At 42.7% G+C, this 24,403-nt stretch overlaps 2 protein-coding genes across 3 annotated transcripts in view; both read right to left on the bottom strand.

Moving 5' to 3' along the window:
* Positions 1–202: 202 nt before the first annotated feature.
* On the bottom strand, positions 203–2,523 carry LOC136674086 (uncharacterized). Its single transcript, XM_066649951.1, has 7 exons — positions 2,389–2,523; positions 1,819–2,303; positions 1,625–1,696; positions 1,374–1,537; positions 1,022–1,273; positions 500–940; positions 203–421 (listed from the first exon to the last, which is right to left on the bottom strand). Exons 3-7 carry the CDS (start codon positions 1,671–1,673, stop codon positions 290–292), a joined length of 1,038 nt encoding a protein of 345 aa, XP_066506048.1. The 5' UTR covers positions 1,674–1,696; positions 1,819–2,303; positions 2,389–2,523; the 3' UTR covers positions 203–289.
* Positions 2,524–10,548: 8,025 nt separating this feature from the next.
* Positions 10,549–24,403, bottom strand: part of apold1b (apolipoprotein L domain containing 1b) — a 53,888-nt gene continuing 40,033 nt past the window's right edge. Inside the window, exons 6-12 of one of the 2 annotated variants that reach the window (XM_066660177.1) lie at positions 14,739–14,801; positions 14,510–14,566; positions 13,431–13,505; positions 13,287–13,326; positions 13,093–13,144; positions 12,571–12,985; positions 10,549–11,807 (exon numbers count right to left, since the gene is read on the bottom strand). In XM_066660177.1, the coding sequence (XP_066516274.1) occupies positions 11,346–11,807; positions 12,571–12,985; positions 13,093–13,144; positions 13,287–13,326; positions 13,431–13,505; positions 14,510–14,566; positions 14,739–14,801 (1,164 nt within the window). In that variant the 3' untranslated portion in view covers positions 10,549–11,345. The remainder of the gene's footprint in view (positions 11,808–12,570; positions 12,986–13,092; positions 13,145–13,286; positions 13,327–13,430; positions 13,506–14,509; positions 14,567–14,738; positions 14,802–24,403) is intronic. The other variant, XM_066660178.1, reaches the window with a different exon arrangement.

Here is a 24,403-nt window from a genome sequence, read left to right as displayed (position 1 = left end):
ACATCCTAGCTTTAAAATGATGTGTGGGTGGATTAGTAATAACAAGTCAAGTGATAACATATTAATAAATATTTATTTACAAACAACAACAACATCAATAACAAATATAAAAAAACCTTATAAAATATAACATCAAAAAATTTTAAATTCTAAGTTAAAAATGTAACGTGTGTGTGTGTACGTGTTTTGTCAGTGTATGTGTATTTAAGGTAATTAAAAACTATTTACAAATATTTACAAGAAAATGCATGAGTATGCAATTTCACCAACAATAGTTATTTTTTTATTTTTATTTTTGGTCACACCGATATAATTTAACCATTGCAGATTTTAATTTGATTTTTCGAAATGCTGGCGAAGTCATAACTATTGTTGGTGAAATTGCATACTCATGCCCAATCACCGACTCTGTTTCCAGCATCTGAAAAAGATAAAAGAATAGAAGTTAGGACACATAATAATTAGATATGTTAAATAAAACATATATTGTTTAACGTACTGCTTTGATTGGTGTGCGGTGCACCAATCTTGTTGGATTTGCTGCTGCTGTTAATTCTTCTGAACTGTCACTCTCCATGATGACTGGACGTTGAGCAACGTCATCATCACTAGACTCATTTTCAGACGACGTTTCCGTCTCAGTGTACCTAGTGTTTCCCCGTTTGGGGACGGAGGGAGGCATGTCAGTGTACAAGAGTTTTCTTTTGGTGGGCCGGGGACCGCGTGATGTTGACGGTGATGGTAGTTTCGATGTTGCTGCTGATTCGGTGTCTGCGACGGGTGCTGGGGCAGAATCATCAATGGCGGCAAGCTGTATCGCCGCCACCTCAGCAGCCTCCTCTGGGTTGTTGAGCGGCACATAGAAATGCTCTGCCACTGCCTCGGAGTGGCACATTGCTTTATGAATCCTCCTCCTTTTTGACGGAGAGAGGTTCTTCGTCTAAAACAGAAAAAACTAATTACAACCCATCATATTCTTAACATGGTTCCCTTATTATCACACAAATAAATGCATACTTACATGATGGACTATGGTGGTTCGGAAATGGCAGAAGTTAAACCTTCCGCCAAACCCCATCCTGCTCCACTCCGTCTGAAAATAGAGGAGGATTTTCAAGCAACGGCCACCCGAGGCAGAGAAAAAGAAGAATTTTGATTCTGCCCCTTCGAGCCCGTCTCGTAGCTCCAGCAGCGTTGTGAACCACCCATATTCTTCATTTGTTAGGGAGAGCTGGGCAAAGCCATAAGTCCCAGCTGACTTATGCTTGGCGACCTTTGAATAAAAAAATAAAAGCAATGCATTATGTTTATCATCAAAGATATTAAGTGTAACTCAAATCAACATGTTGAATAACTTAAATGTAAAAGCTTACATCGATCACAACGCTGCCGTCGCCGGGCTCGGCACCCGTCACCTCACTAACCGTGAGGTTTGTTAGGACACCCGTGCGGTGCCCTGTGCCCACCACGAAATAACCCGCAAGCAATCCAAAGATTTGTTGCAAGCTTGTTCGGCTTTTCCTTATCCTAAGTTGTTCTACACATAAAATAAACAAAACATTACAACATAAGTTTGAATAACCAACATAACCAAACAAGTATTTGTTTATAGGACAAAACTTACCCAGCTTCTTTGGAATTACTGTTCTGGCTTCGCGCCGAAATGCTGCCATGTCTTCTTTGCTGACGAGGTTTTCTGTCACACACACAAAAAAAAAAAAAAAATCATACACCTCATGCATCAAATATATAAATTATGCTCTAACCCAATATTGTTCCCTGCTCAATAGAAAATTGAAGACATTCCACAACACTTACTGGAAGACTGATTTTGCCTATGGCTTGTCAGGTCCTTCTTGAGGTCTTTTACTTGCTGTGCTGTTGCCAGTTTCAGCCAGTTGAAATCATTAGGATTTAACTGCGTGAGTTTTGCAGGAAAATTAGCCAAAAATGCAAAAAAACTTTTTAAATTGATCAGATTTATCTTAATCGTTGTTGGCTTAAAGCCATGATTTTTTAATTCGTTCACCCATCTGAAAAACAGTAAAAGCACAAAAGACAAAATAGAAATGAATCACGGAGACTATACTTATATAAATAGAATTTTGTATATAGACTCTTAGCTAACATCCTGATGTTTTCGTGTTTCTTGAGAAAAGAATATCCCCCTTTCAAAAGTTGGCCCTCCCCAGCAAAGATAAGAAAACGTCTTATCTGGGTGAGGGCCATCTTTCCATTCTCAAGCTTCCTCCCCTCACACTCGGATCCATAGTTGTACTCCAAGTACTTCTGCAGTATGTGCTCTAAAAAAAAGACAAAAATAAAACATTTAGTATACAATTTAAAATACATTATAATCAACTAATAAGTAAAATAAACATAGCCTACCATATTTAGGCCATTCCCCTTGCTGGAACTGATCCCGTTTTGAAAATTTGAGCTTTGATTTCTCAACTTCAACACTGTGAAGTGAACGGAAATACTTCAGCTCCCGTTTGGTCGCCTCAAGTTGGTCTTCTAAGGACTTGATCCTTTTGCCTAATTCGTGTATTATTAAGTCTTTGTCACACCCCACATCTGTTGGTGCAGGAGACGCTGATGCACCCAAGCTCTGTTCAGCAGACAGTGGCTGACAGAAGCTTGGCACACCAACGCTTCCTGCACTTGAGCTTGCGCTTGCCTCTTCTTTTTGATCTTCTTTAGTTGCTGGTTCATTCAGTTTTGGGGAACCCATTCTACCACCATCACAAGCTATTATGTAGCTCTGACAAGATGCTGATATGGCTGGCGTGGGCCCACTTTTGATAAGCTGTTTCAGGTTATTTAAAACCACTTGGCGTTTTGCCATTAAAATAAATGTTTTAATTTCGTAATCCTGAAACACAGAACACATATCAAATACAAAAACAAATTAAATTAATACATGAATTTTATATTAACTACTAATTATTTTTTTATAACATAAATAACATAAATTTTTACATCCAAGTCTTGATGGTGGGTCTTATTATGCTTATCCAGCCGAACAATAGATGTCCCACAACAGCCAGGCACTTGGCAAGTAAACTTGCCCTTAACTCTTCAAATAAAAAAAAAAGTACATTTTTAGTATTTAATCAACCAGTCATTCAGTACACTCATATACAGAAAATACTACTTCATAAAGCATATTTTAAAATCATATTTATTATAATTTATTATAAAAAAAATACCTACCGTCCACTCGAGAGCTGCAACAACAGCTGTTTCTCTACACTATTTGTGACAGAATGATAATGTCGCAGATGCTGTGAAAGATTAGCATAACCATTCTGACACAGTGGACACAGCTGGTTTCGGGACGGCATCTGAGAAAAAGCATAAGTGACACATAATCACCTTTATTGTAAACATCTACACATTAATTAAAACAAAAAACACACAAATAATGCTTAATAATGATGTAATAAACACACAAATAACGCTTAATAACGATGTAATAAACACTCACGAGGCTAAGAATAAACATATTTATACTGTACAACGCAAAATAAACGTTTATTACCGTTTTCAGAACATATACACGTTCATTTAAACAGAAAACACACAAAACGCTTACAAACGCTTAACAAGGCTTAACAACGCTTAAAAACGCTTACAAACGCTTAACAACGCTTAAAAAACCTTTAATAAACACCCACGAAGCTAAGAATAAACATATTCAAACTGTACAACGCAAAATAAACGTTTATTACCGTTTTCAGAACATATACACGTTCATTTAAACAGAAAACACACAAAAAACGCTTACAAACGCTTAAAAACGCTTTAATAAACACCCACGAAGCTAAGAATAAACATATTTATACTTTACAATGCAGAATAAACTTACCTTTGGCGATGTTAAATGTCTCTAGTGTGTTTTTCGAAATTTAAACGGTCTGTGTGTCTCTCTCTCTCTCTCTCTCTCTCTCTCTCTCTATCATTCGCAATAATGAAAATGGCTTTGACTGAGCTGCGCGATTAGGAGAAGAAAAACAACCCGATCAGAGCTCTTAAGGTGGAATCGCTAGTTCTTAGCAAAATAGCGCATAATTCCACCTTAAGTCCCCATTAAAACCCATTATATTACAGATTGGTTAGGGGTTAGGGGAATATATCACCATTGCGTCCCAGGACGGATTGTGTAATATGGTTACTTCTTTAAAAATTCATAAGTCCCTGACCCTTGGGCCTAGGGTTACCATATTCAGATATGTTGTTTCCAGGGTCAGGACCTTTGCCTCACCCGAATCATGGGACCCTGTGAGGTTCCTAAGTGACCTTTAACCTAGGAAAACCACTAGGCCTCAAACCTCATCCTATGCTTTTTCAAACACTTTTGGGGTCGTATCTCCTTCACCCTTTGGCCTAGGGTCACCTAGCTCAGATATGTTGTTTCCAGGGTCAAGACCTTTGCCTCACCAGAATCACGCAACACTGTGAAGTTCCTAAGTCACCTTTGACCTCAGAAAACCACTAGGCCTCAAACCTCATCCTATGCTTTTTCAAACACTTTTGGGGTCATATCTCCTTCATCTTTTGGCCTAGGGTCACCATCTTCAGATATGTTGTTTCCAGGGTCAAGCCCTTTGCCTCACCCGAATCACGCGACCCTGTGAGGTTCCTAAGTCACCTTTGACCTCAGAAAACAACTGGGCCTCAAACCTCATCCTATGCTTTCTCAATAACTTTTGGGGTCTTATCTCCTTCCCCCTTTGGCCTAGGGTCACCTAATTTTAATATGTCCTTCCTGGGCATGCCCCTGTCCGGTGTGCACGGTTTCGTAATTTTATGAACTTCGTAAGCATATGCTCGATCCGTTTTTCGCGAATAACTCATCAACCGTTTCACCTAAAATTCCCAAATTTTAATACTTCCTTCCTGAGCGTGGCCCGGTCCTGTGTGCACAGTTTCGTAATTTTACGAACTTCGTAAGCGTACGCTTGATCCGTTTTTCGCGAATAACTCGTCGATCGTTTCACGTAAAATTCCCAAGGTTCAATATGTCCTTCCTGAGCAGGGCCCGGTCCTGTGTACCGATTTTCATAATTTTTCGACCTTCGTAACCTGCCCTAACCACCAAAAAACCACTTCGCTATTGCTTAGCGTATGCTAACACCGTTTATCGCGAATAACTCGTCAACCGTTTCACCTAAAATTCCCAAATCTTAATATGTCCTTCCTGGGCATGCCCCGGTCCGGTGTGCACAGTTTCACAATTTTACGAACTTTGTAAGTGTACGCTTGATCCGTTTTTCGCGAATAACTCGTCAACCGTTTCACCTAAAATTCCCAAATTTTAATACTTCCTTCCTGAGCGTGGCCCGGTTCTGTGTGCACAGTTTCATAATTTTACGAACTTCGTAAGTGTACGCTCGATCCGTTTTTTCGAATAACTCGTCAACCGTTTCACCTAAAATTCCCAAATTTTAATACGTCCTTCCTGAGCGTACCCCGGTCCTGCATGTCAAATGTCGTGTCTCTACGACCTTCCTGTGAATTTCATAAATTACGAATAAACTCGTCGATCGTTTCACAAAAAATTCCCAAATTTTTATATGTGCTTCCTGAGGGTGCCAGGGTCCTGTGCGCCAAATTTCAATCAGAATTTTCCGACCTTCCTGGACCCCAAAAACCGCAAAAGAACGAATCGAAACTGATCGCATTGAAAAGGTGGCTCTTAAGGTGGAATTACACAGATCCGCCTTAAGCACCCCATAGAAAACCATTATATCACCAAAGCGTCCCCGGGGAAGGTAGGTCCCATGCAATACGTCACCTCCCAGACAGTTTTGGCTGGAGCTCCAATGCAGCGGATAGCTTTCTTACAGATTCCAGGACATCTCCTTTGGAATACTTTCAGGAAGATACCAAGCTTCTACTACATTGGAACTCCAATGGGTTGTGAACTAATGGCAGATAACAGTTAAAATTTGAAATCAGAATGCTCAACAAAATTATCATGCTTCTACCACCAGCCCTCCCTAGGCATGGCTTCATAGACCTCATATCTATCTCACTACTAATCTCAATGAGGGTGAGGAAAGGAAAGATGACTATATTATCCTGTGGCCCAATCATATGTGGATATGAAAATGACTTCCCAGCATTTCTGCATTTGGAAAATAATTTGTCCACATCTGACCTCAAAGTCAAACTTTGAGATAAAGTGAGTAAAGTGGCTCTTATAGTGCAGTGGTAAAGAACTACTTCATCATGCTAGAGGTTGCTGGTTCAAACCCAGCCCAATACAGCTTGTTCATGAGCACACAGCTGTGTATATATACTTATAACTCAGAGCTGCTGTGATGTTTATTATGTAATGTTTTTAGTTCATTTTATTTAATTAGTTTGTTTTATTATCATTTTTAAAAGGAACATCAAAAATACCAGTGTGTTCATGAGCAAGTTATATTGAGCTGGGTTTGAACCAGCAACCTTTAGTACAATGGAGTAGTGCTTTACTACTGTTAGTTTTTGACTTGAAAAAACAAGTTGTACATTTGAACAACCCTCCTCTAACATCCTTACATCTCTGTGTAGTGGTAAAGAGCTACTCCATCCTACTAAAGGTTACTGGTTCAAACCCAGCACAATACCACTGGCACAATGTCATTTATAGATAGTAGTGAGGAAAAAGCTCAGAGCTGTTGTTATGTTTATTTTGTAATGTTTTTAGTTAATTTTATTTAATTAGTTTGTTTTATTATCCTTTTTCCAAAGGAAAAAGGATTAATAACAGTGTGCTCATGAGCAAGTTGCATTGAGCTGGGTTTGAACCAGCAACCTTTAATACAATGACGTAGTACTTTACCACTGCACTTCCAGAAACACTTTAAAACCCCTCAAAGGGAAATTATTTCCCAGTATCCCTGTGTTTTAGTTCATACGCCATGCTCTACACTCTTTGTACTGATGAACACCTTTCTGCATTTGGCCAGTTTCAAGCTGGCTTTAGATGAATATATTATCTTGTGGCCCAATCATCTTCCCAGACTTCCCAGAATTCCTGCATTTTACTTCCTACACCATGCTCTATATTTCTGTTACAGATAAAACACCTTCCTGCATTTGGCCAATTCTAAGCTGGTTTTGAGTCAGATCCAATTCAGGGTTGCGGTGGGTCCAGAGCCTACCTGGAATCATTGGGCGCAAGGCGGGAATACACCCTGGAGGGGGCGCCAGTCCTTCACAGGGCAACACAGACACACACACATTCACACCTACGGACACTTTTGAGTCGCCAATCCACCTACCAACGTGTGTTTTTGGGCAAAATACATTTTTTTCATTATTATTTTATTGGTCTGTGAATTATCTGTATGATTGTGTGCTTTGTTTCAAATTGAGCAGCTGGGAGCAAACCCAGACCCAACGAGTTTGGGACAAGTGGCTTAGTGTCAGGTTTGGATATAAAAATATAAATTACACTCATTAAAATTACCCTCAGGTTCCATACATTATGTCATCTCCCGGTCTTGAATGGAGCTTTGATGCTGTTGATTGCTCCTTAGTCTAGTGTTTGTAGTTTTTGAGGTCTGGTGCACTGAGAGAGATTAATATCTTAATGTGAGCACTGTGGTCCAACTGGATGTGGATATGCAAATTACTTCTCAGCATCCATGTGTTTTAGTTCTTACACTGTCCTCTGGATTCCTTGTACTGTTAATCACCTATCTGCATTTGGGCTCTTTAAAGACAGCTTTGATTTAATCTGTCTGTTCTAAATCAAGAGAACAGTGACATGGTTGTGTAGTGTATTGGATTTGAACATTCACATTGGTTAGACTTTATTGAATGTATCTTCTGAGCTCAATTCTAGATACACCCCTAAATATTCTGAAGGCCCAAGGGTAAGTGTTTAGCTGAGGTGAGGGTGAAGGCCCAAGGGGAAGTGTTTATCTGAGGGGAGGGTGAAGGCCCAAGGGGAAGTGTTTATCTGAGGGGAGGGTGAAGGCCCAAGGGGAAGTGTTTAGCTGAGGGGAGGGTGAAGGCCCAAGGGGAAGTGTTTAGCTGAGGGGTGGGTGAAGGCCCAAGGGGACGTGTTTAGCTGAGGGGTGGGTGAAGGCCCAAGGGGAAGTGTTTAGCTGAGGGGTGGGTGAAGGCCCAAGGGGAAGTGTTTATCTGAGGGGTGGGTGAAGGCCCAAGGGGAAGTGTTTATCTGAGGGGAGGGTGAAGGCCCAAGGGGAAGTGTTTAGCTGAGGTGAGGGTGAAGGTCCAAGGGGAAGTGTTTAGCTGAGGTGAGGGTGAAGGCCCAAGGGGAAGTGTTTATCTGAGGGGAGGGTGAAGGCCCAAGGGGAAGTGTTTATCTGAGGGGAGGGTGAAGGCCCAAGGGGAAGTGTTTAGCTGAGGGGTGGGTGAAGGCCCAAGGGGAAGTGTTTAGCTGAGGGGTGGGTGAAGGCCCAAGGGGAAGTGTTTAGCTGAGGGGTGGGTGAAGGCCCAAGGGGAAGTGTTTAGCTGAGGTGAGGGTGAAAGCCCAAGGGGAAGTGTTTAGCTGAGGTGAGGGTGAAAGCCCAAGGGGAAGTGTTTAGCTGAGGGGTGGGTGAAGGCCCAAGGGGAAGTGTTTAGCTGAGGTGAGGGTGAAGGCCCAAGGGGAGGTGTTTAGCTGAGGTGAGGGTGGAGGCCCAAGGGGAAGTGTTTAGCTGAGGTGAGGGTGGAGGCCCAAGGGGAAGTGTTTAGCTGAGGTGAGGGTGGAGGCCCAAGGGGAAGTGTTTAGCTGAGGGGTGGGTGAAGGCCCAAGGGGAAGTGTTTAGCTGAGGGGTGGGTGAAGGCCCAAGGGGAAGTGTTTAGCTGAGGTGAGGGTGAAGGCCCAAGGGGAAGTGTTTAGGTGAGGTGAGGGTGGAGGCCCAAGGGGGAGTGTTTAGCTGAGGTGAGGGTGAAGGCCCAAGGGGAAGTGTTTAGCTGAGGTGAGGGTGAAGGCCCAAGGGGAAGTGTTTAGCTGAGGTGAGGGTGGAGGCCCAAGGGGAAGTGTTTAGGTGAGGTGAGGGTGGAGGCCCAAGGGGGAGTGTTTAGCTGAGGTGAGGGTGAAGGCCCAAGGGGAAGTGTTTAGCTGAGGTGAGGGTGAAGGCCCAAGGGGAAGTGTTTATCTGAGGGGGGGGGGCGAAGGCCCAAGGGGAAGTGTTTAGCTGAGGTGAGGGTGAAGGCCCAAGGGGAAGTGTTTAGCTGAGGTGAGGGTGAAGGCCCAAGGGGAAGTGTTTATCTGAGGTGAGGGTGAAGGCCCAAGGGGAAGTGTTTATCTGAGGTGAGGGTGAAGGCCCAAGGGGAAGTGTTTAGCTGAGGGGAGGGTGAAGGCCCAAGGGGAAGTGTTTAGCTGAGGCGAGGGTGAAGGCCCAAGGGGAAGTGTTTAGCTGAGGCGAGGGTGAAGGCCCAAGGGGAAGTGTTTAGCTGAGGGGTGGGTGAAGGCCCAAGGGGAAGTGTTTAGCTGAGGGGTGGGTGAAGGCCCAAGGGGAAGTGTTTAGCTGAGGGGTGGGTGAAGGCCCAAGGGGAAGTGTTTAGCTGAGGTGAGGGTGGAGGCCCAAGGGGAAGTGTTTAGCTGAGGTGAGGGTGGAGGCCCAAGGGGAAGTGTTTATCTGAGGGGGGGGGGGGGGGGGCGAAGGCCCAAGGGGAAGTGTTTAGCTGAGGTGAGGGTGAAGGCCCAAGGGGAAGTGTTTAGCTGAGGTGAGGGTGAAGGCCCAAGGGGAAGTGTTTAGATGAGGGGAGTGTGTAGGCCTAAGGTGAAGGGCTAGTGAGCTGAAGGCCTAAAGGGAAGGGTTAGCTGAGGGGAGGGTGTAGGCCTAAGGGTAAGGGAGAAGGGATAGTGAGCTTATTATGTGAGCTCAGTTGATGTGAAACACTGTTGCTGCGCACTGACAAATCAACTGGCAGAAGGTTTCTGTTACACTATGAAGCCCAGGTAGTGGGGTTAGACTGTAAACGAATCCAGAGTGCTAACACCTGTTCATGTTTTAGTATTCTCCATACTCATTAATTTCACCACATGTTAAAAATATTATACCATCCTAAATGACTTTATTTACAACTATATATTTAGTCAGAGACAAAGCATAGTAGCTATCAGAGAGCAACATACGAGTTAACAAAATCTACACTGACCAGCAGGGGTCTGTCACCATCAGGTTTTCATCAGAACAACATTGCTTTAGGACACTGGACTGTGTAATGACATGATTTGACTAGCAGCAACTCTTTTTCTCTTGTCCTGAGAGCTGACCAAAATGATGTTCCATCTGATCTGTTATTTAAACTTTCTTCCAAAGTGTCCTGCAGTGCCCCTGCAGTCATCACCATGTTAAATAGAACTCTACCTTCACGCTTTACTTTTTCCTTTTTAATGTCCTGAGATTGAGTTAGATTTTGCTTAAGTCATTTTAATTTCATTAGCAGATCATTGAGCAGCGAAGCTGCTATGATGTACATAAATACATCAAATACATGAGAAGCTAGGCACAGGCTACAAAAAACTACAGTGAAGCCACTTGGACGTTTACATACACATACACTAAAATTTTTTAGATTAGAATCCCAGTAGTTTCCACAGTTTCCACAAATTGTAACAAAGTACAAAATCCAGAGTTGAGAAAACAAATATTTTAATCTTTGTTTTATTTTCCAGATATTACATAATACGGCCTCTTCCCCACTTTTCACTAGCGTGCATGTGTGTGTGTGCTCACTGCCACAAATGAGTAAAGGCGAAAGACACATTTCGTTGTAAAATGACAAATAATCGCACACGTTTACGATACTGCGTCTTTCCTATCTGAAGTGTTTTTAATCAGTCAGCATTTTCCGTAACAGCATCTAAAGAAGGGAATTCACTGCCAGTTATTATTAGGTAAAGTAATACCTATCATATTTTTACAAAAGAGATTAAGTTTTGGCTTGTTACTGAACATTAGAACCTTAAATTCTTATGAATAATTTCTGTTGGGATGGAGTAGTATAGTTTGGATGTCTGTTTTTGTCTGTTCTTAAAATTTGAATAATTTTAGGTTGCCTTTTTAAAAACTGGCCAGGGACTACAGATGGAAATTAGCCTTTTAAGCTAACTCTGGCTCATTTACAGAAGCTCTCTGTTGATAAATGAGCATAACCGATGACTTTAAAGGACTCTGCATTTAGTTTGCTTGCCTGCAAAATCAAATAGTATTACCATATTACCACAGCTTTACCTTCCCAAAAGTCCCCCAGTGTCAAAAGAGAAATAACAAGTGAGTTAAGAATCATGAATATAAGATACACACCTTATTATTAATATAATAGATTAATTTAAATGTACATTTTCTTTGTTTATATAAAACCTCTTCCCTTCTACATTTCAGTGTTTAATCTTGTGGTGTCTCTAGGTCTTCCCCCACCTCCTCTTCTTCCTCCTCCTCCTCTTCAAAATTATCCATGATTGCCTCCAGCTGCTGTGTAATCTTCTTCAGTTCCAAAAATCCATCCTGTAGCTCTTTACACACTTCCCTGATCTTGGCTGCAAACTCTGTCTTGGCCCCTTTGCGAAGCTCCATGGAGTCTTTGGCAAGAAAAAAGACGTCCAGGGCCAGAAACAGACCGGACATCACTCCACTGGCCACGGTGATGACCTGTGTGGCTTTAGCTGCTCCTCCGGCTGCTCCCAGCACCTGCACCGTGCTGATCAAACTCTCTGTGTTGATGAGAAGAGCCTTACCCGCTCGACCACCTTCTTTCATCACATGCTTCACATTCTTGTTCATGGCCCGCCTGGAGATATTATCCACGTACTGCTCAAAGTTCCACTCTTCCAGAGTCTCCATACCTGTCTAAGAGAAACAGATAAACAACGATATGATACAAACAATCTTAATGTATGTTAACTCTTATGTAGGGTTTTTTCGAAACAGTGACCCATCTGTGCCTCGAGGCCCAATTTGCAGCATCAAGCAGCAGCCTGTACACCAAAGAGCTGCCTGTCGACAGCGAGAGACAATGCTCACTGCTCACAAGTGGCTTTTACAACTACATCTGCCTCATAAACACAGGACGTCACAAATAACCCAGCACAGTCGGAGTGGCGAAAGACGCATTACCGCGGTCGACAACCCTTCGGGAAGGCTTCAAAGGCAATTCCGCCGATTAGGTGAGCCCTAAACCGAGATAGGTGAGCCCTAAATCTATTAACTGATGGCCATAATGCATGTTTCCTTAACCTCCCACTGTACCCTGAATTCCTACCTGACACCCACTGATCTGCTTTTCTTTCCACTTCTGGCTGCGCTGTCCCTCGCAGATTAAAAGCCAGCCCAGCCACATACCCAAGCCCGGCCTGCTTTAATCCTTGCCCCCTAGAGCCAGCACAGACTGCAAATCTCTCAGTGGTCTTTAGAGGTTTTCATTTTGCCTGTCCTCTTTCTGCCACTTCAAACACAAACTCTCACAACAAACTCAGAGCACACACAAACTCATGGCTGTTTAATCAAAAAACTATGCGAACCGGACTTTGACTCATAGTGATTTCTCTGAGCCCTTTGCACAGACCTGTATACCGTACCCACATTTCCTATGCTGCACTAGTCGTCATCTGACCTGCAGGAACTGGAGGCATTCCTTGATGTCCCTGATCTCCTCTTGGTATCCGAGGATGATGTGCTCCACTTTAGCCCGGTCTGTCCTGGAGTGCATGGTGTCTGTAATGTTAGCTGAGGCCGACGTGATCCCCCCTGCTGTCGCCACACCGATTCCGACTGCGGTTACTATCAGAGATGTTCCAAAAGTGAACGGTGCGAGTGCCAGTCCGGTGATGGTAGTTATGCTACCAGCCACACTAGCCACTCCTCCTCCGACACTAGCCGTCACTGTTTTCTTATGGAAGCAGTCTGCCGCATCAGCTAACTTCAGCATCTCCAAAATTCGCTGATTCAGTGATACCTCTCGCTGGTTAAAAAGATGAACGAACAGACGAGCAGCCATAAAGACGCGGTCAGCGGCGGCTTCTATCGCCCTGTGAGAAGAGGTGGGTGGAGAGAGATTATTCCATGCAGTATTCTATTAAAGACATGGAAATTATAAACAAATAATTATCCCTTACGATGTAAATTCATTTCTTACTGCTCTGCATCATCTCCTTCAAAGTTTGTTGATTCATTCCATTGATTCCAACCTTAAAAAGAAAAAATATATTTTTCAAAGGAAGGCAACAAAACCCTCAAAAACACAAGGTGAGAACCTTTTGTAGGGTTACATTTGATATTAATTATTTTGTTAGATTTTAAAAGTAAAACACTTTTTTTTTGTCACCATACCTTCTACAGTTCCCCACCACTCCAGTAAACCTTCTTCATCCTGTGAATATTGTACATGACACTCCATGAGTTTACAATCTCGTAATTACTTTATCATGTTAGGGATTTGTTATACAGCAAATTTATAATGTTTGCATAACATACATCTTCAGTCTGCTGAGGACCACCTTCAGCAGGAACCATTGTTTCTGTCATAGCTGGAACCTCAACAGAGTCCTTCTGTCAAAAGATGACATTTTAGATGAGAAAAATACCTTAAGTTCCAAGAAACTGGATTTGGGTTTGTATTAAATATGCCAGTCCAATCCAATCCCTAAATAGCTGACAAATGACTTTCACATCACTAAACACAGTGTTCAGGTTTCAGGTGTCTTTTGTACATAGGTACGCAGTGCGGTGTCTCTGTAAATAATAAGTAAATGTTTACAAATATAACTTGAAAATGTTTGTCTTGAGTATGAACAAAGCATCTGTGGTTGGCTAAAAGAAATATAAAAAGATTAAAGAAAATATTTTGGTTTAATTTTTAAAGTTCACCAAGAACATTATTTCAATCAAATCGAGTCAAAATAGTTTTTTTCATAGAGCAATAAAATGCATTAAGACTTTAAAGTATGTTTTAATATTTTTCCACAATCCAATTCATTGACGTTGCTTTTTTTATTTTCATAAAGGTAAATGGTCAAAATTAGCATCATGTGAGAAATATAGCTGTAGGTCTGTATCTGTATACATGGGTGTTTATTGTGATTTCTAGCTCTTTTTTTTAAGAAACACCACCCCACCATTGAAAATCTTCTATGGCCATATACTGAACTTGCAGAAGAGAGCAACAAGTGAGATAAAAACCAAAAGTACTGAAATGGAATTTAGACTAGTTATGGACTGGATTGGGAGTGAAATAGTTGTGTTCTTCTGTGCTAAATAGTAGAGAATATATGTGCTGCTTTTATTTAATGTATTATTGCTATATATAAAAGCTCTGGACAAATAGAATGACTTGTTATTTTTATATATTCACTGTACTAGTCTACATATTGACACACACATTTTAGTTGAAGTGGGGGGGGCATGTTCTCAAAAAAAGTGCCAAGGGGGACTCGGAAAGAAAAAGTTTGAATACCTCTGATCTACAGCAATTCAACACTCTCTAATTCACACCATTAAACTCTGACTAATGCAGCTCTTAAACAAGGTCAACACTGTTGAGGAGATGACAGTACCTTAAAATGGTTCCATTCAAAGCCAAGCACCTTTGGAGAACTGGGCTCACTGGGCTCCTACACATACAAAATAATTATAGCATGTAAACATTTAACTCTCTGACTCATGTCACACATAATTTTCAAGTGAAATAAGCAAACAAAATAATGTAACATAACATGTCATAAGGAACAAAGAAGTTATTAAACACATACACGTATGCATGCGCACACACACACGCAAACACACCTCAGATCTTGTTAATTTGAGTTTTTTCTGGTCTGACTGTTCCATGTTTTCTGAATTGGACTCCTGCAATTAGAAATATTACAAATAATCTGTCAAGGATTATTAAAGTCCACCTGACATCAGTCATGCAGATGTATCATAAACAAAATCTTACAGAAGATAATCTGCTGCATTCATTTGTTGAATAAGATACTATCTTACCGACAGGCAACAATTCATCACTCTTGGTAGTTTCAGGTCAAATTCTTCTACTTTCACTCAAGGGGACCCCAGGGTTCAGTATATGTCCCCCTTCTATTCATAATCGATGTGCTTCCACTTGGTGACATTATCTGACAGCATGGTCTAAAGTTTCACTGTTATGCAGAAGATGCTGAAATTTACATCTGCACAAAACCCTGTAATGCAGAGCTCCCAAAATGCACTGTCCACTCTCAAGATCAACTCTATCTAGAATTTTATCATATCATCTGTGAATCAGGTCCGTAACCTTGGCATTATAATCGGCTCGATACTTTTTCTTAAGGACCACTAACCCTAATATCACCAGAACCGCCTTTTATACACCTTAAATATATCTCCAGTCTGTATTCTCTTGCTAATTCTGAAGCTGAAATTCTAGTTCACACTTTCATTAAAGAAGCAATATGTAGGATATTTACTGTACTTAGTCATAAAATGTCCAGGGTGTGTGATCATAGATTAAGGAAACAGTCAAAGGTAAAACACGGCTGCCTCTCACAGCAATGCTAAAGCAATATATTGTTATGCTGCGCTGTGTATGTGTGTGTTTTCTCTCCCTCCCTCTCTGTTTCTGCCATACTCTAGGTTCTGTTGTCTGTTTCAGTCCATGTATTTCTTCATCCGTCCAGAGTCCATTCCACAATCCAGTCCATGTGTTCTGTCACCGTTTCCTGCACGTCATCTCCACGGGAATTACGAAGACGCCTATGTGTACACTGCTAACCAGCCGTATTTGTGCTCTGTGTTTTTGTGACTTTGTTGTAAATTTAGAATTTTGAGTTTTGTTGGTTTTGACTTTTTGCCATTTCTACTTCGACTACGAGTTTGTTTTGCCCCTTTTGGTTAATGACGCTACATTTATATTTTTGTAAAGGTTTTTGTAACACTCTGTGTATATATTTCACCAGAGCAGGGTTGGCTGCCATTTGTTTTGGGAGGGGGTTTTGTGTGTGTTTTTTGTGTATACCTAGGAGTGGCATTATCTTTAGTTTCCTTTTATTTTTCACTTAGGTAAGTTAGAGCTGTCTGTGGGTCAGTTAGGTGGGGTATTTTCTTGTTATTTTTGTTGACATAGGGCCATTCTGAAGTTCACTGGTGTTTGTGTCTTTGTAAATATCACATCTATATATGTAGATATACTATATTCTGTCCATTATTGTCCATTCTGTGTTTCTGGTTGTGTCCTTTTCGTCCACGTTTTTGTCCATATTCTCATCTCCCACATATCAATCATAACACACACCTCATTCTGTTACAGCTCAACCCTACACTGGGTCGTAAAAATATTCTCCTCAAGAAGTGCCCAGTCTGGACAGGAGCTCCTATGGTCCCGCCCTCCGAGGTCCTGCCTGTGTCCAATCATTTTACAGTCCAAAGTCTGGCCAGGTCTACAGTGTCTTGCAGCCAACAAATGATCAAGTGAACATAGTTAATGTTACAATTTACGAAAACTCAAAAAGGCTCACTGCCCTTCTAAACATCTCCATGATCATAGATTGAGGAAAACGAGAAGAAATATTAGCCTTGTGTTTGAAAGGTGGAGGCAGTTTACAAGTAGCAACACTACAGAATAGAGCCAGAGCTGGGTAATTTTCTCCTGAACAGGTAACAGCAAATCGCTTCTGAAAAAATATAGAAGTACAGATGCCTATGAATAGATTAAAAGGAGTACAGGACATAGGCTGTGTGTTTTATATAAAGAAAGTGAGGCATACTGACATTTGAAAGGGGTCAGGACTGTGTTTTGTGTGTTTTATATAAAGAAGGTGAATAACAACATGATTAAAAAGTGAAAAAAACATTGTTTGTTTTAAAGAAATTGATGAATTCACAAACTTGTGTTTTTCTCCATGGTGCTTGTGTGTGTGTGTTTTAATAAATTCAGGAGTAATAATCATGTTTGAAAAGCCTGGCATATATTTATGGTGGAACGGAGAAATCAAACTTGCTAGTACACAGCAAACATAAGCGTTTTTACTAGTAGGTAGATGTTTTTGTACCATGATGTACACTTAGTCATGTGTTTTAAATGGATAAAATGGGAAATGAGAAGTTTTGTTTATAAATCCATGCTTCACGTTTTGTTTAATATCCTAGTGCTAGCTTTAGCTTCGTATAGATGTTTAAGTTGAAAATGAGTATTCAATAAGAAGCTAAAGAACAAAGCAAATAAGACTCTTACACAGATATATTTAAGGTGGAACTAAATGCTTGAATACAAAAATTGAGACAAATATAATTGGCTTGTGTGATTTGAATGGATCAAATGGAATTTGCTTCAAAAAGTTTCAAAAGCTATAGTGCCATTAAGACTCATAAACTGACATGTAATGTGGAACGAAATATTTAACTACGAAAATTGTGGATAAGATCTGCCTCCTAATTGACATTTATGTTGGAAGGAAAAATCAATAAGTAACACCAGCCTTGTCTAGTCTAAATATTTCAGGTGGATTTGGACAGGAAAGGCTTGTGAATGCAAGGAAATGGCGGCCGCATATTCACTTTTTTGTGTAGATAGATGTTTTAGTGAAATGATTACCACTTTTCTGTGAAAAAATGTTGATTATGGCACACTCTCCTTAGCTATTATGGCTATTACTTCTAATCATCTCAAAAAGTTTTAATACATGAAGAATTCTGCAGCAAAAGTCCCCAGGTTAAAATAACTTAGTTTGCTCCCAGTTCATTATTAAAAACTATATAAAATCCTATTCTTCGTGTTAACCCCGGTCTGCTGACACTCATTTGCTCTGTTCTTCCTACACAGGTGTGTTATCTGCCTGTCACTACACAGCTTTGAAAAACATTTAAAAATGTTTCTTTTTTCAGACAGCTTTTACTAAATTATTGTTTTACTGCCAAAGTTTGTTATTTTATCATAGCTGTAATTTTCCTCTATTTTTCTAATATACTCTATATCTGTAAATAAATCTTTAGTTTTATATTCCTTTTATTTCCTCACTGCTGTTAATAAATAAAATGTATTATTTTAATTATTAAATACTATACAGTCATCCCTCGCCACTTCACGCTTCACCTTTCGCGGCTTCAGTGCATCGCAGGTTTTTCTAAATTATTAATAGGAAAAATAAATTGCACATTTTCTCTATTTCGCTGGATTTCTTCAGAACTCGATCGGCAGAAAAAATATATATTTGATTAATTTTTACATGAAAAAATAACAAAAAGTATAAAAATATATTAAAAATATTAATTCTAACAATAAAGGAGTGTTGTAAATCATAAAATATTATGAATTACAGTAAATAGTGCATATTTACTCTCAGAAACGAATGGTTATTAAGGGAATGGGAAAGGTTTATGTAGGGTAAAAGTTTGGGGGAGGATTTATAAAGCCCTAGAATAGTGTATAAATACTTAAATAAATATAGCGTCCCTACTTCGCGGATTTTCATTTATCGTGGGTGGTCATGGTACATAACACCTGTAACAAATGAGGGAACACTGTACATAGGTGTAAACCAAAATGTGGTTAATTTTGGCCCTCAATCCAGGGATATTTCAGTGACTTAATTCTCCAACAAATATCAGTGAGGTCTGGTGCTGGTATTGATGATTAGTCCTGAATCACAAACACAAATACAATTCATCCCAGAGTAAGTCCTAAATCCATTTCAGGGCTTATGGTGGCAACAGGGCAAGCAAAGAAGCCCAGACATCTTTGTTCCCTGCAACCTCCACCAGCTTCTCCTGGGGGATACTCAGGCTGACTCCTCTCAATATGAAGGAGCAGCTACCCTACTCTGAGCTCATCACACAATCACGGAGAGTACACCCAGCAACCCATGTGAGAAAGCTCATTTCGGCCGCTTGTATTCGCGATCACGTTCTTTCGGTCATTACCCAGAGCTCATGGTCATAGGTAAGAATGGGGATGTAGACTGACTGGTCAATTAAGAGCTTTGCTTTAGGGCTCAGCTCTCTGATCATCACGATGGTCCGGTACAGTGACATCATCACTGCAGCCGCTGCACCTAACCTACAGTCAACTTCACGATCCCTCTTCCCATTACTCGTAAATAAAACCCTGAAATACTTGAACTCCTTCACTCGGGATAGGTATTCACCCCGTATCTGAAGGGAGCATTCCATCTGTTTCTGGAAGATAACCATGGCCTCAGACTTGGAAGTGCTGATCCACATACCGACCGCTTCAGACTCGGCTGCAAACTGCTCAAGTGAACGTTGGAGGCCTCCATGCAAAGAAGCAAGAAGAAAAACATAATCCGCAAACAGCAAAATGCCACCTCCTGAGCCCCTCGACAGAAAGCCTTCCTGTCCCAGGCTATGCCTCGCCACCCTGCCTATGAACATCAGGAACAGGAGTGGAGATAAGGCACAGCTCTGATGGAGTCCACTGCCCACACTGAACAAGCTTGACTTACTGCCGGAGATGGGAACACAACTCAAATTCTGAGAGTACAAGGACCTTACGGCTCACCAGAGTGATCCTGGCAATCAAAAACCGGATCACGGGGTGTGGACTGACTGAGGCGGACACACTTGCTAAAACACGGACAGTTTAATTTAACAAAAGATATAGCAAAACAAAGACAGGTAACAGTAGAAACAACACAACACGAAATGAAACTAAACTATAACAGAGACAGACTAGACTGGGGAACGAAACGATGATCGGAAACGAGATAACTGAATAAGGAACAACCAAGGAGAAAGGAGAAACAACACGACTGGGAAAACGACAAAACAAAGGTGAATAACAAAACAGAGACTTTTAACAGAAGGAAAACAGACTAAACTGGACACTAGGAAATAAACAGGGTAAACGGGACAGACAGACAACAAAGCGAAACAATGACTAAGGAAATGAAACGATGACGGGGAAAACTTCGGAGACAGACAGATAACATGACCGACTTGACATAGGACAACGTAGAAAGGAGAAATGTTCGACAGGAAGAAGTGAGACAAGGGGGCTTAAATACCAAACATAGACAAGACACACCTGAAACAGATAACGAGGGTGACGAACCAGGAGGCGGAATAAAAAAGGAGACAGGAAACAACAACGAACAAAGCCATGTGCTATAAGAGCACATGACCGGGGAAAACAGACATGACGAGACGAGGGTGTGACACCATTACTCGTAAATAAAACCCTGAAATACTTGAACTCCTTCACTCGGGATAGGTTTTCACCCCATATCTGAAGGGAGCATTCCATCTGTTTCTGGGAGATAACCATGGCCTCAGACTTGGAGGTGCTGATCCACATACCGACCGCTTCACACTCAGCTGCAAACTGCTCAAGTGAACGTTGGAGGCCTCCATGCAAAGAAGCAAAAAGAAAAACATAATCCGCAAACAGCAGAAATGCCACATCCTGAGCCTGTCCCAGGCTATGCCTCACCACCCTGTCCATGAACATCAGGAACAGGAGTGGAGATAAGGCACAGCTCTGATGGAGTCCAATGCCCACACTGAACAAGCTTGACTTACTGCCGGAGATGGGAACACAACTCAAATTCTGAGAGTACAAGGACCTTACGGCTCGCCAGAGTGATCCTGGCAACCCATACTCCCGGAGCACCTCCCATATAAGCTTTCGGGGTACATGGTCATATGCTGTCTCCAATCTACAAAGGATGTGTAGAGGGGAGTAGTAAACTCCCACACCCCTCAATAACCTGTGTTAAATTTAAGAGTTGGTCCAGGCCAGGACAAAACCCACATTGTTCCTCCAAATTCCTAGGTTTGACTATTGGACGGATTCTCCTTTCCAGCACCTTGGCATAGACTTTCCCAGGGAGGCTGATAAGCGTTATAGTGTGATAAGTGACATTCACTGGTCCCCTTCTTTAAACATGGGAACCACCACCCCCATTTGCCAATCCAAAGGCACTCTTCCTGAGATTCAAGTTTGAATAGCCTCCTTGTTCCTCTTGACAGCTTCCCTCATCCCTGGTGTCCACTGACAGGTTCTTGGGTTGCTACCATAACAATCACTGACAAGCGTTTGACTACAGCTATATGCAAGATCTATCACTGACCTTTGTGTTCAAACATGGTGTTTGTTATGGACAATCCATGACTAGTACAGATGTCCAATAATAACACACCGCTCGTGTTCAGATCAGGCAGCTTGTTCCTCCCAATCACTCCTTTCCGGTTTTCCCAGTCATAGCCAATATGAGCATTGAAGTCCCCCAGCAAAACAATAGAGTCAGTGCATGGAATTTTCTCTAGAACTCCACCTCTCCTTCTCTAGAACTCCACTCCACTACCTCTTAGGAAGGCTGAATATTCTGAACTTTTATCAGGACATGGAAAGTGAATGAAAGGTGGGAGATGTGGGAGAGGTAGTAATCCGGGTCTGGTGCATTGTGGATTGCGGGCTTGCTTATAGCCCCCCCGGCTTAGCGCATTGGGGTTTACCCCAGTGGACGAGAGGGTAATTTCCCTGCGCCTTCAGGTTGGGGAAAGGGCTCTGACTGTCGTTTGTGCTTATGCACCGAACAGCAGTTCAGAGTACCATGCCTTCTTGGGGACCCTAGAGGGGGTGCTGGAGAGCACTCATTCTGGGGACTCCATTGTTCTGCTGGGGGACAACGCTCACATGGGTAATGACAGTGACAATGGAGGGGTGTGACTGGGAGGAACGGTCCCGATGATCTGAACCCAAGTGGTGTTCAGTTATTGGATTTCTGTGTCCGTCACAGTTTGTCCATTACAAACACCATATTCAAGCCTTAGGGTGTCTACAAGTACACCTGGCATCAGGATACCCTAGGCCGCATTTTGATGATCAACTTTAGTCGTATCATCGGACCTGCGGCCATATGTTCTGGACACTCGGGTGAAGAGAGGTGCTGAGCTGTCAACTGATCACGGTGAGTTAGATCAGATGGTGGGGGAGGATGCCGGACAGACCTGGCAGGCCTAAACATGTGCTGAGGGTTTGCTGGGAACTTTTGGCATAGGAACCTGTCAGAAAGATCTTCAACTCCCACATCTGGCAGAGCTTCGACTGCATTCCGGGGGAGGCCACTGACATTGAGTCCAAATGGGCCATGTTCCGGACCTCCATTGTTGAGGCAGCTGAATGGAGCTGTGGCTGCAAGGTTGTCGGTGCCTGTTGGGGTGGCAATCCCCGCACTTGGTGGTGGACACCCCGGGTGAGAGAGGCTGTCAAGCTGAAGAAAATGTCTTATGGAGCCTGGTTGGCTTGGCTTGGAGGAGCCAAGCGGCTCACGGCTTCGGCTGTAGCTGAGGCAAAAACCCGGGTGTGGGAGGAGTTCGGTGAGAACATGGAAAACAACTTTCGGTTGGCTCCGAGAAGTTTCTGGCAAACCATCAGGCGACTCAGGAGGGGAAAGTGGTTTTCCACCAACACTGTATTTGGTGGAGGTGGGGAGTTGTTGACCTCGACTAGGCAGAGGAAGGAATAAATCGAGGATCTTCTCAACCCCACCAGCACGTCTTCCACAGAGGAAGTAGAGTTTGGGGACCCTGGGGGGGCTCGTCTGTCACTGGGACTGAGGTGGCCGAGGTTGTAGGGAAACTCCTTGGCGGTAGGGCTCTGGGGGTGGATGAAGTTTGCCCCAGGTTCCTCAAGGCTCTGGATGTTGTGGGGCTGTCCTGGCTGACACATCTTTGCAACATCACATGGACATCGGGGGCAGCGCCTCTGGACTGGCAGACTGGGGTGGTGGTTCCCCTTTTTAAAAATGGGATCGAAGGGTGTGTTCCAATTACAGGGGGATCATACTCTTCAGACTCCCCGGTAAGGTCTATGCAGGGATACTGGAGAAGAGAGTCGGACTGATAGTTGTACCTCGGATCCGGCAGGAACAATGCGAATTCCGGTCGTGGAACACAGTACCAGCTCTTTACCCTTGCTAGGATCCTGGAGGGTGCGTGGGAGTTTGCTCAACCAGTCTACATGTGTTTTGTGGATCTGGAGAAGGCATTCGACCGTGTCCCTCGGGCTATTCTGTGGGGGGTGCTCAGGGAGTATGGGGTACTGGGCTCTTTGCTATGAGCTATCCAGTCCCTCTACAAACAGAGCAGGAGTCTGGTTCGTATGGCTGGCAGTAAGTCCGACTGGTTGCCGGTCGGAGATGGACTCCATCAGGGCTGCCTGTTGTCACCGGTTCTGTTCATAATTTTTATGGACAGAATTTCTCGGCATAGCCAAGTGGTGGAAGGTGTCCAGTTTGGTGGTCTCAGGATTCCATTTCTGCTTTTTGCGGATGATGTGGTCTTATTGGCTTCATTGAGCCGGGACCTCCAGCTCTTGCTGGACCAGTTTGCAGCCGAGTGTGAAGCGGTAGGGATGAGGATCAGCATCTCCAAGTCCGAGTCCATGGTACTCAGTCGGAAAAGGGTGGAGTGCTCTCTCCAGGTTGGAAGTGAAATCCTGCCTCAAGCGGAGGAGTTTAAATACCTTGGGGTCTTGTTCACGAGTGAGGGAAAGATAGAGCGGGAGATTGACAGGCGAATCGTTGCAGCATCAGCAATAATGCGGGCTCTGTACCGGTCCATTGTGGTGAAGAGAGAGCTGAGCAGAAAAGCAAAGCTCTTCATTTACCATTCAAGCTACGTCCCAACCCTCACCTATGGTCACGAGTTTTGGGTAGTGACCGAAATAACGAGATTGCAGGTGCAAGCAGCTGAAATGAGTTTTCTCTGCAGGGTCTCTGGACTCTCCCTTAGAGACAGGGTTAGGAGCTCGGACATCCGGGAGAGTCTCGGAGTGGAGCCGCAGCTCCTCTACGATGAGAGGAGCCAGTTGAGGTGGTTCGGGCATCTGGTCTGGATGCCTCCTGGACGCCTTTCTGGTGAGGTGTTCTGGGGATGTCCAACGGGGAGCAGGCTCCGGAGCAGACCAAGAACACACTGGAGAGACTACATGTCTTGACTGGCCTGGGAACGCCTCGGTATACCCCTGGAGGAGCTGGAAGTGGTGGCTGGGGAGGTCTGGGTTTCTTTGCTCCGACTGCTTCCCCATGACCAGGACCCGGATAAGCAGTGGAAAATAGATGGATTCCATAGGTTTGCACACAGCATAGTCTCTCTTTTGCTTTAGTTTAGTTCTTGTAACAACAAGCAAACCTTTATTTGCAGATGTGAGTGACGTTGTACTTAAGTGGGGAACTAAAAATTCACAGATATATTCAGATGCCTCACCATGTAATGCCTTATAGGTAAGAACCGAAACTTTAAAATCAACTTGATATTTCACCAGTGAAGAGAGGGTAGCACTGGGGTGATGTGATCCTGCTGATTAGTTTTAGTTAAAAGACGAGCAGCTGCATTTTTCACCAACTGAATCTTGCTAAAGTTCCTTGACTAAGGCATTGCAATCCTAACGCAAGGAAACAAAAGCATGGAAAAGACCAAATCAATTTGATCTTGCAGTATTTTTAGCTGCAAAA

This window comes from Hoplias malabaricus, chromosome 2 (assembly GCF_029633855.1).
Source record: "Hoplias malabaricus isolate fHopMal1 chromosome 2, fHopMal1.hap1, whole genome shotgun sequence".
In the NCBI taxonomy this organism is placed as follows: Eukaryota; Metazoa; Chordata; class Actinopteri; order Characiformes; family Erythrinidae; genus Hoplias; species Hoplias malabaricus.
Note: the sequence above shows the minus strand (reverse complement) of the source record. Positions and strands in the feature narration are given on the sequence as shown.